The 16,283-nt window shown below is 45.9% G+C and overlaps 1 protein-coding gene across 2 annotated transcripts in view; it reads left to right on the forward strand.

Annotated features, from left to right (window-relative positions):
- LHX4 (LIM homeobox 4) overlaps window positions 1-16,283 on the forward strand; it is a 91,466-nt gene that overhangs the window by 11,310 nt on the left and 63,873 nt on the right. Inside the window, exon 1 of one of the 2 annotated variants that reach the window (XM_077928267.1) lies at window positions 5,245-5,613. The exons of the other annotated variant lie outside the window; for it this stretch is intronic. Within the exon in view, the coding sequence (XP_077784393.1) occupies window positions 5,538-5,613 (76 nt within the window). The 5' untranslated portion in view covers window positions 5,245-5,537. Of the gene's footprint in view, window positions 1-5,244; window positions 5,614-16,283 lie in introns of those variants that run through there. 2 annotated transcript variants of the gene reach the window in all.

Raw genomic sequence — 16,283 nt, forward strand, 5'->3', positions numbered from 1 at the left:
TCGCTTGTGTGGTCCAACGGAAAGCAGAGCAATGCATTTGGCTCCAACTTGGCTGCAGGAGTTGCAAAAAGGAGGCATATAAGATGACTCTCCAATATTTTAGATTTAGAAAGAGATCTCTCCCAGCCCTACCTGGAAGTATTGAGAATTGATCCTGGGACCTTTTGCACGCAAAACAGATGCTCTACCACCAAACTATGGCCCTTAGCTGCTCACAGTGTAACAATTCATGTCCCTCCAGAATCAGCCTGAATGTGTTGTGCCTTGAGCACCAAAGCAATAAGTAAATAATTCAGCATCTTTTTATCAGTGCAACATTTATGTACCTCTAACACAACACCATATTGCCAAATAGCATATCATAGCCATTTTCTACACAATTTTTTCCGCAGGCTCTCTTCCCCTTTTTATCTTCTCCGTCAGCAATTGTTGTGTTAACATGAAGGAGGAGTCCTGTCTGTATTTTATTTGTAGGACATTTCCCCATAAATAGCATTCTAAGAGGGGAGTCGGTCCTTTTGTGCACAGCCCCTCCACCTGGCCTCTTGTTAGACTTAAGAACGAAATGATGCAAATTTCTGTCTCAAGGAAAAAACCTTATAAATGTAAATACAGTACTGTACTGGATTTTTTTTTTAAAAAAAAAAGTTTCAGGGAGGTACAAAGCAGGGTGCTGTCCATGGTGAGATGGTGCTGAAAGCCTATGAAGTTGTAGGGTACTCGCACAGTTTCTAATGTACATGTTAACTTATTGTCCAGCAATGAAATTTCCCCTTGTGTTCTTGTGAGCAATTTATCACCTTACTCTAAAATTACTGGGTCCATTCCAGCCACAGTAAAGTATTTTAGGACAATGGTTTAAATGGAGAGATTTCATCATTTGCTTATCTCCGTATTTCTCAAACTTTGTGGATTAAAATAGGAGGTGTGCTTCACTTACGTTTTTAAGGGTTACTTTTATGGTATGTGAGAGTAGGAGTTACCACTCCCTGAGGAGTTCACCCCCTCTGATTCTGTTTTAGTCATTGATCTGATTGGAAGGTCAGCCCAGATCAGTGACTCACGCAGAGACACCACAGACATCCTCCTCTAAGAGCAGAATTCTGTTTTGCTCCATTAGGGATGTGTGAATAATTAGATCACACCTAATGCAACAATCCACTCTCTGTGATGCTGATTAGAAGAAGACCCAGAGTATTGAATTATGCAAAGCACACAGGCAGCCTGCTCTGTGACTGGTTACTTTGAGCTCACAAGACCCTTTAATAATTTAATTTCTTTCACACTGTCTAAATAGGGTTTCCCTGCACATGGTTTAGAAATAACGGGGGTAGCTCACTGAAGTTACCATATTTGCTCAAAACTATTGTGCACCATTTTTTTTTGCCAAATTACTTTCTGAAAATTAAGGTGTACACTAGATTTGATGGCACATTTACATTTGCCAGCAAATACTTTTTTGGTTTCAAGGTTCTGAAAACTGAGATTCGAATTAGACTCCGGTAAATACGGTAATAAGACTTTGAATTTTTTCCAATACAGCAAAGCAGATCATTGATGACAACAGGCCCTAAGAGGTAAAATGGATGGGGAGTCCATCAAAATATTACAGGTTACATAACTGATAGTTATCAATGGGGAAATAAAATTCAAATAAATAAAAGCATTACAAATAATATCATTTTCATACATAAGAGGGGGCCATAAGGGGCAGAACTAGGTTTCTGCCAGACTGATCATGTAGGTTAAATAGAACATTTTGAAGAAAATGTTGTATCATTGTCAAGAAATATGATATAGCATAAATAAGACCACTTTATCTAATAAAAGAGGGTAGGGGTGGGATTATGTAAAACAGTCTATGACATATCTGCATAAAGAGGGCATTCCAGTCATGCTCTTTGCCTGAAATATATCTAGTGAAAGCAAAACAATTTTGTATACAATGAACTGTATTTTTTCTTGGATTTCTCCTTTATGCTAAGTGTCAATGAGAACATCATTGTTCACCTAAATTTCCATTAATCTGATTCATTAATCTGTGGGCAATTACAATGTGTGTCGCTATAAAGGAGGAGATTCATAAACCCTTGAAGAATATGGGTTTGTCTGCACCATCAAAAAATGGATAATGAAGCCATAGGAGGATTAAGTGTCTGATTTTGCCCCTTAATTCTATTTCATAAAATGTTTTGTACCAGAAGTACTGAATTATTAGGCAAACCCACCAAATGTGGGTGAATGTCCTTAGCAATCCACACCCCTCCAGCAAGTTGTATTGTTACTTTGAGTAATTCTGCTCAGCGTGTGACTCAGTTACACACCATCTATGAGCAATCTTAAAGGAGTTATACCACTAGCTGTACTTTGACTCCACTATTTCCTTTCTTGGGGTGTGGGGCAAACACGTAAGTTATTTTTGTTACTGTCCAGCTCTGGATCTCGTAGCAAACTCCAGCCGTTGCAATAAGCTTGTTCCCTGGATAACTTAGAGTCATGCCCTGTTTACAAAGGGAATAAATGGGACACATCTTTTAAAAAGATAATATTTTTCATTAAATCACAGCACAGAATTTTGAATGGCCTTCTTTCAATAAAACTTAGCAAGACATTTGATAGGCTCTTTACAATTAAATAACTTATCCCTCCCCCTGCTCCACCTTCCCATTCCCTATGCTTATGTTACTGGAGCCTTTGATGGGGGGCGGGGCGGAATGTACCACTATCAAGGGAGGGGAGGAGAGAGATTGAGAATTTAAAATGCACATTAAAATTTGTTTGTTTGTTTGTTATTTGGGTGCCTCTAAGACTTTCATCTTTTTTTTTTTTTGCCTCTGAAAAAAATTGCAGCAGAAAGTTTAACTTTCTCCTCTTTAGAGTTAAAAAAAATAAGTTTGTTTTCTTTTTAAGAAAATGTTTTTAAATCACAGCTGTAGATCCTTCAGTCCATGTGGTGGTTTGGCTTTTCACAATCACAAATAAGATTTGCTAGACTTTCAATTCTGTTTGGTAAATTATTTTACATATTCCCTGCCTTCCCAAGGCTCTGCAAATGCCTTCAGAGTTTAACTCTTCACTATCATGGCAGATCTTAGCACTGTTCCACTTGTCTACAGCACCTAAACTTTGGAACTGCCTGCCTCTTGACATCAGACAAGTTCCCTCACTGTATTCTTTTCAGAAGCTGCTTAGAATACTTTTTCTTAGGCAAGCCTATTCAGACAAGGAAAAGTTACTTGTCTGGAATCTCTGTTAAGCTACTGTTGCTTTTAGTTATCTTTTGAGTGCTTTTATATACCTGTTTTTATCAATAATTTTAATGGGGGCATGTGATACACACACACACACACACACACACACACACACATGATATATATATGATATATATATATCACATGCCCCCATTAAAATTCATATATGCCACTTAAAAGGTTGTCTGACAACTAAGCAGTACATAATTTTGAATTTTGTTTAATAAAGAAATCTAATGCCTGAAGAGAACAGAACAAAAGCAGAAATTGTCATTTGAGACCATAAATGCAATCAACTCACACATGCACCACCAAAAACCCCTCAGAATAAACTATGTTTTCCAGTTCTGTGTTTGAGCTTCTGATTTTTATTTTATTTTTAAAGAAAAGTTGACGCACTGGGACTCTTGAAATTCACAGCATGCTGTTCTTTTCACCAGAACTCTTCTCTCAAATTGTTCACTGATCCTAATCTGAAAACTTAATGTGTTTGATCAGCTTCTGTTTTAATTACAGCTCTGTTTATAGTTTTTGTTTGTATTCTGCCTGGTGGCTGTCAAGGAGGTTTTCATAATGGAAAATTCAGGGTGCCATCTTCTGCCCATAGGAGTGAGTCTACTGAAAAACAGCAAGACATGCTTTTGAAAAACCCATGCATAGAATTGGGCTGTGAATAAAGAATTAGAATAGTCATCAAAACCATTGCAAAGTAAGAAAATGATAATATCCTTAAAACAGTAGCAAAGCCTCGGACTTCTTTATTCCCTCAATTTGAAAGTAAGCCCCCTCAAACTATTTGGAAATTACTTCTGAGACAACGGTCATTTAAGTTTGGAAGGGGCTGCCATTCTCCTGTAGGGAGAAATACAATTTTAGCTGCTCATCCATGCATCACGGAAGAAAAGCAGTTATGTGCTCACCTGAACTTATTCAAGTTCCCTGCTCGGTTCTTTTTCAGCGCCTTCAATATATCCCTCTTGGTTCCGATATTGTGCAGTAAGCCCTTCTCAACAGATCTGGCATCTAAATCCCGGCTGCTACCGCTTGATCCGCGCTCCTCTTAACGTTCGACTTCGCGCATTGCAATGGATTCACACGTGACAGGAGCGCGCAGCGCCGGGTGACTTTTCACGTGTGAAAGGGAGATAGCGGAACAAAACCGCGGGCGGCGCTTTCTCAATCCCCTGACTCATTCTTTACTCAGCGTGTGGAGCCAGGCCTTGGGCTGATTAACATCCTATATGCTTTTAAATATGTTGCGGGGCGGGATATGGTTTGTTTTGTTCCTCCTTGTAGTTTTTATTATGTATCTTGTGTATTTTATCTTGTGTTTTTATGCTGGGACGCCCCCTAAGATCTTTGGATGAAGGTCAGTAAACAAATTTAATAAAGAAGAAGAAAGAATAGCAACAATAATAATTTTATGTTGTGAGCCGCCTTGAGATCTTAGGATGAAAGGCGGTATATCATTATTTTTTTATAATTTAAAAAATGATGATGATGCCGCAGCAGCTGAGATCTTTGGATGAAGGTCGGTAAACAAATTTAATAAAGAAGAAGAAAGAATAGCAACAACAGTAATTTTGTGTTGTGAGCCGCCTTGAGATCTTAGGGTGAAAGGCGGTATATCATTATTATTATTTTTATAATTTAAAAAATGATGATGATGCAGCAGCTGGGCTCTAAGGTGCAATAGCAGCAGCCTGCAAACCTAAGAAGCCGCTCGCCTTTAGATGAGGACTTGGAGCTCAGGGGCGGAGATGTCCCCCAGGCGCGCCTTGCCAAGGGCGATGATGGAGAGGTGCGCCCGGGACGCGTCCGCCCAGCCGCGCTCCGCTCCCTGAACTTGCTGCTCCATCACCTTCTTCCCCCGCCCCGGGTCTTTTTGAAAGGAGGCGCGCAGGGATTGGCTGGAGGGGGCGTGGCTTCCCTGCGGAAAGTGACGTCACGCCCTCTCCCTGCAGTGTGAATGAATCAAAGCTGCCTCTCCTAGACCAGCGCTCCTACGACGAGGAGCACCACTGCAGCACCACTTTTAACCCAGGATACAGTCAAGCTGGGATAGCAGGAGAAGCCAAGGGGATTTGAAGCGACCAGGGCCAGCCTCAGAACCTCCTAGAGCGCCTAGAAGGATCGGCCCCGATCATACTCCGTGGTTTTTGTTATTTTTTGTTATTGATCAAGATTTTTTTAATTTTTATTTTATTAGATCTATAGACATATATTCTCCTGGGGGTTTTTTCCGTCCCCATTTTTCCCCCCTCTGCTCGACACGTTTGAAATAAAATGATGCAAAGCTCAGCACTCACTACAGAAGGTTCTGTCAAGGGTCTTCCAGAAATCCTCGGTGTGCCAATGCAACGTAAGGAATTTTCTCTCTCTCTCTCGCTCCCTCTCTCGCTCCCTCTCCCACATTGATTTAATAATAAAGAAAACTGGCTGTCTTAGGAGCTCGAATGGTGCAGGGAGGATTATTATAATAACTGCGCTGCCCAGATATGAAGAAGAAGGCTAGCAGAGCGCGCGTGTGTGTTTATGTAGCGCTGCGCTAGCGATATTTCAAGGTTGTAAACAGGTGGGCTGGTTACTTTTCCTGTTTAAATAGCTGCATGGAGAAGTGCATAGGAGTCTCTTTGCTTCACGGATAATCTTAGCGTTCAGAGCACCTCGGAAGCTTAAAGAGGTTAGTGGTCAGAGAATTGGGAAGGCAGAAAGAAGAATGGCAGGTATAGGAATCGGGGAAGACATATCAGTGGCTCGCAAGAAGTTTGCCTGAAGCCTGACCCCTCCAATCCTTCCAAGGGGCAAATAATGGGGGCCACCCCTCCCTCGTGGGGCCTCCATCCGAAGGGTATGCATGAGAGAGGGGGGGCATTTGTTGCTTTTAAATAAAGTGATTGTCGCCCAGTTCCCCATCCTGACGCGCTTTCTTCCCAGGCAGTTTTGTTTTGGTTAGGCTGCGTCGAAGGGCAATTGACCCCCCCCTCTCCCCCCCCCCACCACCGCTGCTTACTCCAACGCTGTGGCTTTCTTGAGAGTAAGAGTAGCGGACACATGAACCGCTGCGAACTCATTGCACTGGTTATTTGTGCGTTGCTTTCCCAAATGACATCCTTTTTTGTGTGCGCGCGTGTGTATATTTGTAGCCCCGGGAAGATGCGTGTACCGAGGGGAGTGTGGGGGTTATCTGGTGTCTATTCTTAGACGTGCAGCATGTCTTTCGCGGTGTGCCTCTGCAGATAGATCAGGAGCGTCTGTTTACGGAAAGAGGTAGGTAGACCCAAGTATGTGCATATGAACGGGTACGAATAGGTGAGGGAGCTCTGGAGAAGTCAATCATGTATATATTTCCCTGTGCAAAACGTATTTCCCCCAGCTTTATCTCTTAATACGTATGCTGATGAACGGTATTGTGTATATATAGCGCAGCACCTGTCTGGTCGTATCCTTCCTTGTGAACCTGCCTCGATCTACCTGGCAGCCCAGCCTCAAACTATATACAGAGGTGAGAGCCCCTGATTTAAAATGAGACCAGTGTCTAGGTAAGCAGCAGGCATGGATCAGCTTGCCAGTTCTTCCCCTGAGTTCAGTGGGACAGACTCCTAAGTGCGTATTTCTTTCTAAGTCATGATTAGGATTTCAGCCTCCGAGTGCAATCCTAAAACCCCCTCGCTCACTTATAAGCGAATAACTTATAAGTTAACTTAAGTGAGTATGTTACTCACTTATAAATAACTAAATGCCTGGGGCCGATTTCTGGGATGACAGGCATTGAATCAGTCTGTTTATAAAACATGTAGCTACTCCGTTCATCTATGAAGCAGCAAGATGCACAGTTTGTGGGTTTGTAATGTGTGCGTATATATTATATATGTGTGTATGTAATGTGTGTTGCCAAGCGGGAAGCCTGCCGATGAGCACACGTTTTGTGTGTACAAATGGCAAGGGTGATGTGTACCTTTTAAATGGGGCCACCTCTAGAGAAGGCTCCGGACACAATTCAAGGCTACAAACCTCATTACGCTTCCTTGAATTCCTCTGGCCTCCGTGGGCTCTGCAAATAAATAAATGCGTTTCAGAACGGGGTATGTGCGTGTGAAGAAAATTGGGGCACTGTCCACCCCAGAGTTAACAGCTGTTAAGCCCAGTTCATTTCAGTGGAGCTTATAATAAGACATGTGTTTTACTCTCTTTTTGAAAACTGCGGGACTTAAGAGCGTTCGACTTGGCTGGATCGTGTCCGCGCTCCTCTGTTGCCCATAACGATGCTGAAAAGGTCCTCTCTCTCCCCTCCCTGGGTCTATATGACATTGCTGGCCAAGGAAACATTCAGCTTGGTTCCGGTCATATGAGCCGTTGTAGCCGCAGAGCGGCGGCTGTTTTGCCAGTATGGGCGTCCTGGCCTCCTGTGTCGCCTTCGCAGGATGCAGAGACGCCTTATGGATAGATAGATGCATGCACGCGTGCGTATGAACTGGTCACCCTCCTGTCTCTCTGTCTACGTTTGTATGCACGTGTGAAGTCCCGAGAGAGAGGGTGCTGAAACAGATGTGCTCACGCGCCCTTTCTCCCTGAACGCACAAACACGGGACCTGCCGCCGGCGTGTGGCAGAGGGCTGCGCGTCTCCTCTGTGTGCGGCGAGCAGGTGGTCGCGCATCTCCCGCTTGCTGTGCGCCCTCGCCTGCCCTTCCCGACTGCTGCGCGCGTGGCACAAGTGCGCTACGCCGTGTTCTTCGCTGTTCCTTTCTCTTGCCCGCCGCCGGGCTCCCCGCTGCCTCTCGCTGCTATCCTTTGACTGCCTTGGCTGCTTTGGGCCAGTAAATCTACCTGGCTGCCTCGGAGGCTTTCAAAAGGGAGAACTTTAGTTTCAGAATTGAGCGCAGGGCAAGCAGCCCTCGACTTAGAGAAGGCTGACGCCGTATGTTTTGGCATCGCCCCGAAGCCAGTCTGGACTATGGAGAACCGAAGCTTGTTCATGCATACTCGGAAGTAAGGAAGCATTCCATGGGCCTTAGTGTTCCCCCGCCCCACAAAAATAATAATAACCCAGGCACTTGAATGCCGCCGCCATCCCCAAATCCGGCGAAGCTGGAGGGCTGCGCTCTGCATCCGGCACAATCCTATTCAAATCGACAGTCTTAAGTGTAGCCTTAAGCTGGGGGCACTTACCTGTCTGCGTAATGGACCCATCCTGAAACAGTACACTCATTTACTTGAGGCCAAGAGAGTCTTTTTTTAAAAGCCGAATGTTAATTTCCTAACAATTTCTGTCGGTAGGAACATTCCGTGGCTTCGATCCAGAAAACCTATTAACTAAGACGCGGGCATCGTGTTCTAAGCGGCGGGGATCCACGTAAGGCCCTGATCCGCATACCAGCCCAGCTAAGGCCGAGCAGGCTCCAGCCCACACACTTACTTGGGATCAAACCCCGTTGAACGCAGAGGGCCTTGCTTCCGCCAAAACTCACACGCAGAGATTGGGCTGCTTTTGATTTCCCTCTACGATGGTTTGATCTGCAATCATTCACGGCTCAACTTGCTTGCGGATAGTAGCCACGCGCGCAAACAATAGAAGGCATCCCTGTTACAAAGCAGGTTCTTGCTAGGTACAGCTTAAGGAACTGGCTTCCTAAAGGAACCAGAAAGCTAAGCAATTCCTTTAAGGCGGGCTTTGGGAGGAGTACAGCCGATACGCCCAAACCACCACCCTCTCCGTACAGACCCGACTGGGAAAAGCGGCTAGGATCCCTCTACCGTTCTTGCTAGCTCCAGGACCACAATCCCCAACTCCTCTACTTGAGAGTAAAACTCATTGAACACAATAACTTGCGAGTAAATGTGCATGCGCAGCCCAATACCCGTGCCTGATTGCAGACTCGGTTCTGCTGAGTAAAATGCGTAGAAAAATCCTAATGCGCATTTGGATACGCATCTTTGCTGAACTTGGCCTGCAACCCAGTTTGGAAAGCTGGGGAGCTGGGTCAACCCCCGACCTGTCGTGTCAACTTAACACCCCTTGGAATGGAGCTTGCCCTTTCTCCAATATTGGGGGGGGGGGGCGGGGACGGCGCAGCTACACGGGAATCCAACTTTAGATTTCCACCTAGAGAAGCCTACACCTACAAAAATGCGAAGTGGGGATGCGACTGCGCATGGATGCAAACACTTGAATCCTATGCTTCGCTATGTGGCTCTTCCCCTTTTGGCAAACTGGACTGTACCTCTTGCGGGAAAGAGCCTTAAATTTGCTCTTTCGTCTGCACCCCATTTATCCTCTTCGAGGACTTTGCTCCGGGGGCTCGCCCGCCGGTGGCCCATCGAGAATTATCTTTCGGTTAGGCTCCCGTCCCGTTTTTATTTCTTTCCGGAGCTGCTGCTCCTATTTTTCTGAAAACCAAATTAAGGAAGGAAGGAAGGGCGGAAGGAAGGAAGGACGGGCTGACTGCATGCGGAAACATAGATCAGGAACTTGCTGCAAACCGTGTGCCCCAAATTTATAGCCTGGGTCACTGCTAGAGTATTTCTAATGGAGAGTCAATTGGTTTAATTCAATTAGGCCTAGAATATAACTCAGAAAGTCCGTTAAATTCCAATTATCTAACCGCTGGAGTGCGCGCGCGCGTGCGTCTGCATTCCCCCATTTCCCCCTGCCTTTCTTTCCATGTGTAGACAAACGTCAAAGTATTCATTTACATATTTATATCTCCCTGTTTTATCTCTCTCTCTGTCAACATTGGAATGCCCGCAGAGGATTGCCCGCTCCTGGGCGGAGCTGGGTGCTGGGTGCATTCAGTATTTTGGGTCGGCCCGCAAAAAAGAAAACTACCCCGCCTCTAAATGCATTAAAAATAAAAGCACCATCTCTGCATCTCTGCGCGCGAGGACGCAAAGGCCACAACCCCGCGCAGAGGAAGCCTCTGGAAATGGGTGTAGATGATGCTATCTCTTTGCCGACTAGGCCTTCTCGGCTTCCCAGTTTGTTTGTTTATTCCTATAAATGTTTGGGCTGGAATCTCTAGTCCATCTCGAAGTGCCCATGTCCTTCTTAATCCTTCCGATTTTTCTCTCGGGACTCTTTTCCCCACGGGTTTTCTTCCCTTCCTCGATCCCATACACCAGATCGTGTGAACGCGTTCTTGCTTCTGTCGCCTCCTTTGCAAAGTCCCACCTGCCCCAATGCCCGCCGTGGAACTCTGGTCCCGGGACCCGAGTACACTTTCTCGCCTCTCTCTTTCCCTTTTAATTCGACGAAGGAGGTCTGATCCTGTCTGACTGATGCGCGCTTTTTTAAAAGGAGGGGTGCTTTTTTTAAAAAAGCATCCTTTAATTTTTGTTGGAGCAGGTGAGAGATTCCACCTAGGCGTTTCTGGAAAGAAGCAAAGGGCATCGCAAAGGCTCGGAAGCTCTTTTCCTAATAGAGATGCGCAGGCGTTTAACCTGTTAAGGACGGCTGCCTGCAGTCACCCGCCGCCACGTCTGCTTTTTCTGACTGCTCCCGTTTTGCGAGGCTCTGAGCACCCAGATGCCACTCATATAAAGCATACTCCATTCTTTCCTCGGTATTGGGTGTGTCCCTCCACCGTCTCCTGTTTTTAAGAACAATTCTTCGCTCGGAGAATCTGTGGCAAAATGGCACTGCGCCTCTCACTAAAGATTTGCGTCGTCCTCTTTCCCTGCGCACCCCAATTCTGGCTCATTTACCGTAATTCCATAAAATGCAGGGGTTTCAACCCCACCCCTAGCAAACAGGCTAACGCGAAGGAAGGGAACGGATTTCCCTGGAAACCCAAGTTCCCAGGATAGTCGAAGTGTGTTGTCAATTTCAAGTCAGTTGAGGAGAGAGAGGTGTTTTCTTTTTGTTTTGTTTTAAGGCAACTCTTTTCTCTGAACGGTTGACTAACCCATCACCTTTTCCGCCGTGATCCAGTCTGGAATTCACAGCCTCGTTAAAGTGGATGGGTTGTACTCGGATTAATAGGACGCAAATCGAATTAAATCCACGTTAGTTCGGATAACGGGGTTGTTTCGGAATCAGGCTATGAAATGCGCCTTCTTTTCCTGTTAGATGTCTTCCTTCCTTCCTTCCTTCCCACCCCGACTCCCAATTCAGATTTCCCCACCCAGAAAATCGAATCTGGATTTGAGTGAAATTTGAGATGAGCTGAGAGGGTTCGGTTGCCCGTGCTTTGGTTGCCCCTCTTCCAATGGTTTTGCGCTTTCTGGTTGTTCTTACTAGTGGAAAACGAGGGAGGTGGGGGGGGCAGGAGCGGGAAAGAGCCAAGGTGGAATAGGTACGAAGAAGGTGCGGGTCTTGCTCCGATTCTCGGCTGTGACTTGATCCGATTTCTTTGTCGAGTGAATCTATTCTCTCTCCTGGGGACCGTAAGGAGAGAGACGAAGTCCACCTCTTATCATGGGGATATACCCCTGGCCTCCTCTCTGATATCTTTTCTCGGCCTTCTCCAATTCACTCAAGGCGGGGAAGCGTCGTTCTCTGTCAACGTCCCTACCTCGCTTGCACCACGACGTCCGGAGACTTCGGTTTCCTGACCGGACTGGAGCCACCTTTCCTTTGGGAGGGGGCGGGCGGAGAGGGCGAACTGGGCAGCCCGACCCCCCCCCCCTCATCCCTCGAGACTGGCTGGGCTATGATGGGGAATATCTATGTTTTTGCGTCCAGCAGCAAATCCTGTTTTCCCCACCGTGTTGAAATGTAACTTGAGTATGGCACCTCGGCGAGGAGGGGAGCCCAGATCTGGACCCAAAGGGGGTTGGTTGTAAGGTGTGTGTGTGTGTGTTCCTTTCCCTTTCTTGGATTTGAGGAGAGGGGAACTCGCCCTCGCCGCGGGTTGACGAGCGAAAGGCGACGCTTTGGGCTAAGAACGAAAAGACAGGTTTTCTAAATTCGGAGTGGCAAGCCCCGATTTCTCTCGCCTCCTTTGTCCGCACCGCTGATGTTTTCCATATCAAGGAGTTTTCTCTTCCCGAAATGGGGTTAGAATTTTACGCAGCCTGCCTATGCACATAGGCACGAGAATTGTGCGACAGTGATTGTATATTATAATGCATTTTATGAATGTGGTTTTGTATAAAACCGTTTTTAGCATGCGCTGCGCGTCACCATTCGTATACCACGTAGTGCAAACAGTTTTCTGATCACTAAACACCTAAAAGTAATTGAAAGGAGCAAGTAAATAACCAAAAAAGGGGGGGGGAGAGAGAGACAGATAAACAGGAGGGGAGAGGGGAGGGGTAAAAGTGCGGAGGGAGAGGCGGAGGATAGAAAATTAAAAGAGGATTTTGCGTGGGCTATAGAATACAAGCTTCTGGATAATATGTAAATACGTAATTTGAATCTTAAGTTCGGATGGCAATGCGCATTTTCTGCGGCGCTCATATTATTTTCAGTGACGCTTGCGCAGGAGAAAGGACAGTGCGCTGCGTCTCCAGGTGTGGGAAGCGTGCTTAACCGCAGATTGGGCAGATGAAATGGTTACGTGGCCCGTGTGGGGAAGTGTCCTGAGGTTCCTTGTTTTCAACTGTCTGTACCCAGAGGGGCACGGAGACTGTGGTCGAGAGGTGGGGGGCTGAATGTTTGCGCCCCATCGATTTGCTGTCGTGATGGGACCAAGTCCTATCAAGCGGCGGCCTCTGGAGACGCAGGTTTTCTCGCGGTCTTGTTTGCGCGCCAGAGCGCCGGCGCCTTTTCCGACGTTCGGCTTTAATATCTTTGCGCGCGTTCCAGAGATCTCTCGCGGATTCCCACTTTCCGCGCGTAGCTGGGGGGACAGACAAATAGCCCTTTCTTCCCCTTTACCCCAACTTCCGCCGCCTTCTGTGTGAACATCAGCCGCTCCTGTTGGAGTCTGTCAGGAAATAAGCCAAACAGGACTTAAACAAAATACAAACGCTCGATTTTGCATTTAAGGGCATTTTGTTATTTTGCATCTAGGGGCATTTTTAATTCCGTTTAGCTGCATCTCTTCTCCTACACTGGTGAGCGAAGAAAAAACAAATTACTGACACCGACTTAAAGGGTCTGGGTGTCTCTGTTCTGCTGTGATTTTTGATGGCCCCCTCACTTCATGTCCGGCGGGGGGGCGGGGAGAGAGAACAAAGCATTCCTGCATATTAAAGATCTCCAGAAAATCAGCAGCCTCTTGCATTTTCGAACCACTAATTTAAAGACACCAAAATGACGGTTTCCTCACTTTTCTTTGCTCGGGGTTTTTTTTTTTTTTTTTACAGTTGCTGTTTTGTGTGAGTGCGCGCGCGTGTTTTCTACAGCTCCAACAAAAACACAGCCATCATTCTTCCGCCCACTCCCTCCAGTTGAGACAAATAGATAAAGGGGAAAGCAACAACAACTTTCATTGCATTCTGTTGCTTTAAGCAAATCTCTGCTTGGCTGCTTGCCTTGTTGAAGTGGGGGAGGGGTGGGTGCTGGCAGGATCCTAGGAAAGCAAAAGGCACCGGGGAGACTCGGGCCTTTTTTGGGGTTTTGGGGGGGTACCTACCTCCTTCGTCATTTTGGAAGCTCAGTGGAGAGAGAGGACGGAGAGACCCTCCAGTTTTAATCTCTCCTTCGGAATCTGCGTGGCTCCCACCCCCGTTTCCTTTCCCGTGGTGGGATCCCCTAGGGAGGGAGTGGGCTTTCCTAATTCCATTATATCAACTGGAGGAAAACTCGTTCTCCAGCGCCCTCCCCCTCTCCCTTCCCGTGCAATGTAATGCGCCGCAGGCAGCAGCCTCGCGTCTCCCTTCGCGGGTCTGTCTTCCCTTTCCAAGTACTGCGTCTTGTATAAATGGATCTTGCCACCGGTGGGCGAGCAAATCGCCCCAAGGCATCCCAGGCGGGGACCGGATTTCAAGCCGTTTGTTCCCAACCTTTCCCTGGAAAAACTGCGAGGTAAATAACCACAGCCTCCTCCTCCCGTTGTTCCTGGGCGATGATGTGAGTCCCAGCATTGGGCCAGGTGGCTACTGCGACAACGTGGTCGCAGGAGAAGGATCCTCAGTGGATCGCCAGAACAAGGTCCCTAACCTGAGGCCTTGGACGCAAAATAACTAGGACGCTTTTGTTGGCCACAACTCCAAGAAACTTAGCTTTTGCGGAACTCCAAAGCCGGCGTGGAACTGCATTAAACGGAATTAATGCGCATCACCTCCCCTCGCTTAGCGTTGCACCTGGCTGTTGGGGACTGAGACGAGGTTTCCCCAGTCCCCAGGGTTGCTATGTATACCCAGAGCATTTTCGCTTTATTTTGTGATATTTCCCCATTAAATTTATTCTTGTTTCGGCAAAGAGAATGAGTGGGGAAAGTTGCACAGCGCCAGCTTTTGAGAAAATTAAGAAAGATTGCGCTCCCCCTCCGCGCATCGTAGATGTGAAAATAATAACCTATGATTTGTGGTTTAGGAGAGAGATTGCTGGTGGTGGTCTTAATGTAGACACCCAGGGCAGGGTCATCACACCAGGTGCGCAGGTTTTGAAGGTTGTATTGTGTGGTTGGTGTTCTTAAAAAGAAAAGAAAAAACGGTGGGTGTTCATAGGCCATGGAAAGCAAAGACTCTCTCGAACCACTTTCAGCCCTCGTAGAAATTATCGTTTGTCTCTGGTGGTTTCCTATCAAATGCGCCTCTAACCTCGAAAGGTTCTGGAACCCGAATCCGTGTAAAAGGCAGCATTTTGTGATGTTTTTGGCAGAGCACAGCGCAGCTCTGTTCGTGCCTGCTCAGAAGCAAGTCTCACGGAGTTGAATGGGGCTTACTCCCAGGCAAACAGGCATAGTATTGCAGCCTTTAACTCCCACTGCGAAGGGTAAAATCCTGATCCGCTTTTCCCATGCGCTGAATTTCTAGGGCAATATCGCATAGCAGAAGTTAAAACAATGCAATGTTGCTATTGCTGTTTTCCGTTGTTTTAAAAGGGCAGAAATTTAGAGCATGTCTTTTTCAGATCACTAAAGAGATCCTTTTCTATACATCTCTTGAGCCCTATTCTGGGCTTCTCTGAATTTGTGTGCTCTAGCCCCATATTCAGTGCGCGATCCATCTAAAGTTAATGGGAGTCCCACTGATTTTAACGGGAGAGAAACCACCACGTTCTTAACTTCTGGATTGAAATAAACGAAATTCACGGTTTAATGGCTTGATCATGTATACTAATTGTTGCTATTTATTATTATTTTTGTCACATAACCACTTTACTACAATTTGCTTCAAAACAATGAAAAACAGCGTTGACACACGTTATTTTAAGCCCTTGCAAAATTTGCTGAAATGAGCACTTTGTATGTAGGTTTGTGCTGCAATTTTTGCCTGCCTCCTTTTCCTTTACCCCCTTGCTTTTAAAACATCGGGGGTGTGTGTATGTGTTTTTAAAAAATGACAGTACAGTTCTAACCCTTTGTTATTTTGCTCTCCTCCCTTGAAACACGCAGAATTCACATCCATTATCAGACGCCCATCTCCTCTCTATTCCAGAAAAGCCTGCCCTGGTTCAAATAACCAAAATATGCAGGAGTAAAATGAAAATAAATAAATAGATAGATAGATACTGATGAAAGGCACATTATCCAGCCGTTGGTATGGGGATTTGTCCCTTTGTTCCCAGTACAGAGAGTAGGAGGTACACTAGGCGAGAAAAGATAATTTAAACTTTAAATTTTTCTATGCTTTAAAGTTTAAGTGAATCATACCTTCCAGTGACACAGCCATTTAATGTACAATGATTTTTTTTTTAAAAATTGGTGTATCTGGAAAGACTTACACGTTTGCCTTAGAAGAAACCAGTCCAGTACAAGGGAACAACTTAGCAATTTTATATCCTCTTGTGTGTGTGTGTGTGTGTGTGTGTGTGTGTGTGAGTGTGTGTGTGTGTGTGAGAGAGAGAGAGAGAGAGAGAGAGAGAGAGAGAGAGAGAGAGAGAATCAAAATTCTGAGTATATATAGTATTCACTTTTGAATTCTGGAGAATGAATTTGCTTCATTACCTCTAAATGTGAATATGAAGGGCAGCATTTATATAT

This window comes from Podarcis muralis, chromosome 5 (assembly GCF_964188315.1).
Source record: "Podarcis muralis chromosome 5, rPodMur119.hap1.1, whole genome shotgun sequence".
NCBI classification, from domain to species: domain Eukaryota; kingdom Metazoa; phylum Chordata; class Lepidosauria; order Squamata; family Lacertidae; genus Podarcis; species Podarcis muralis.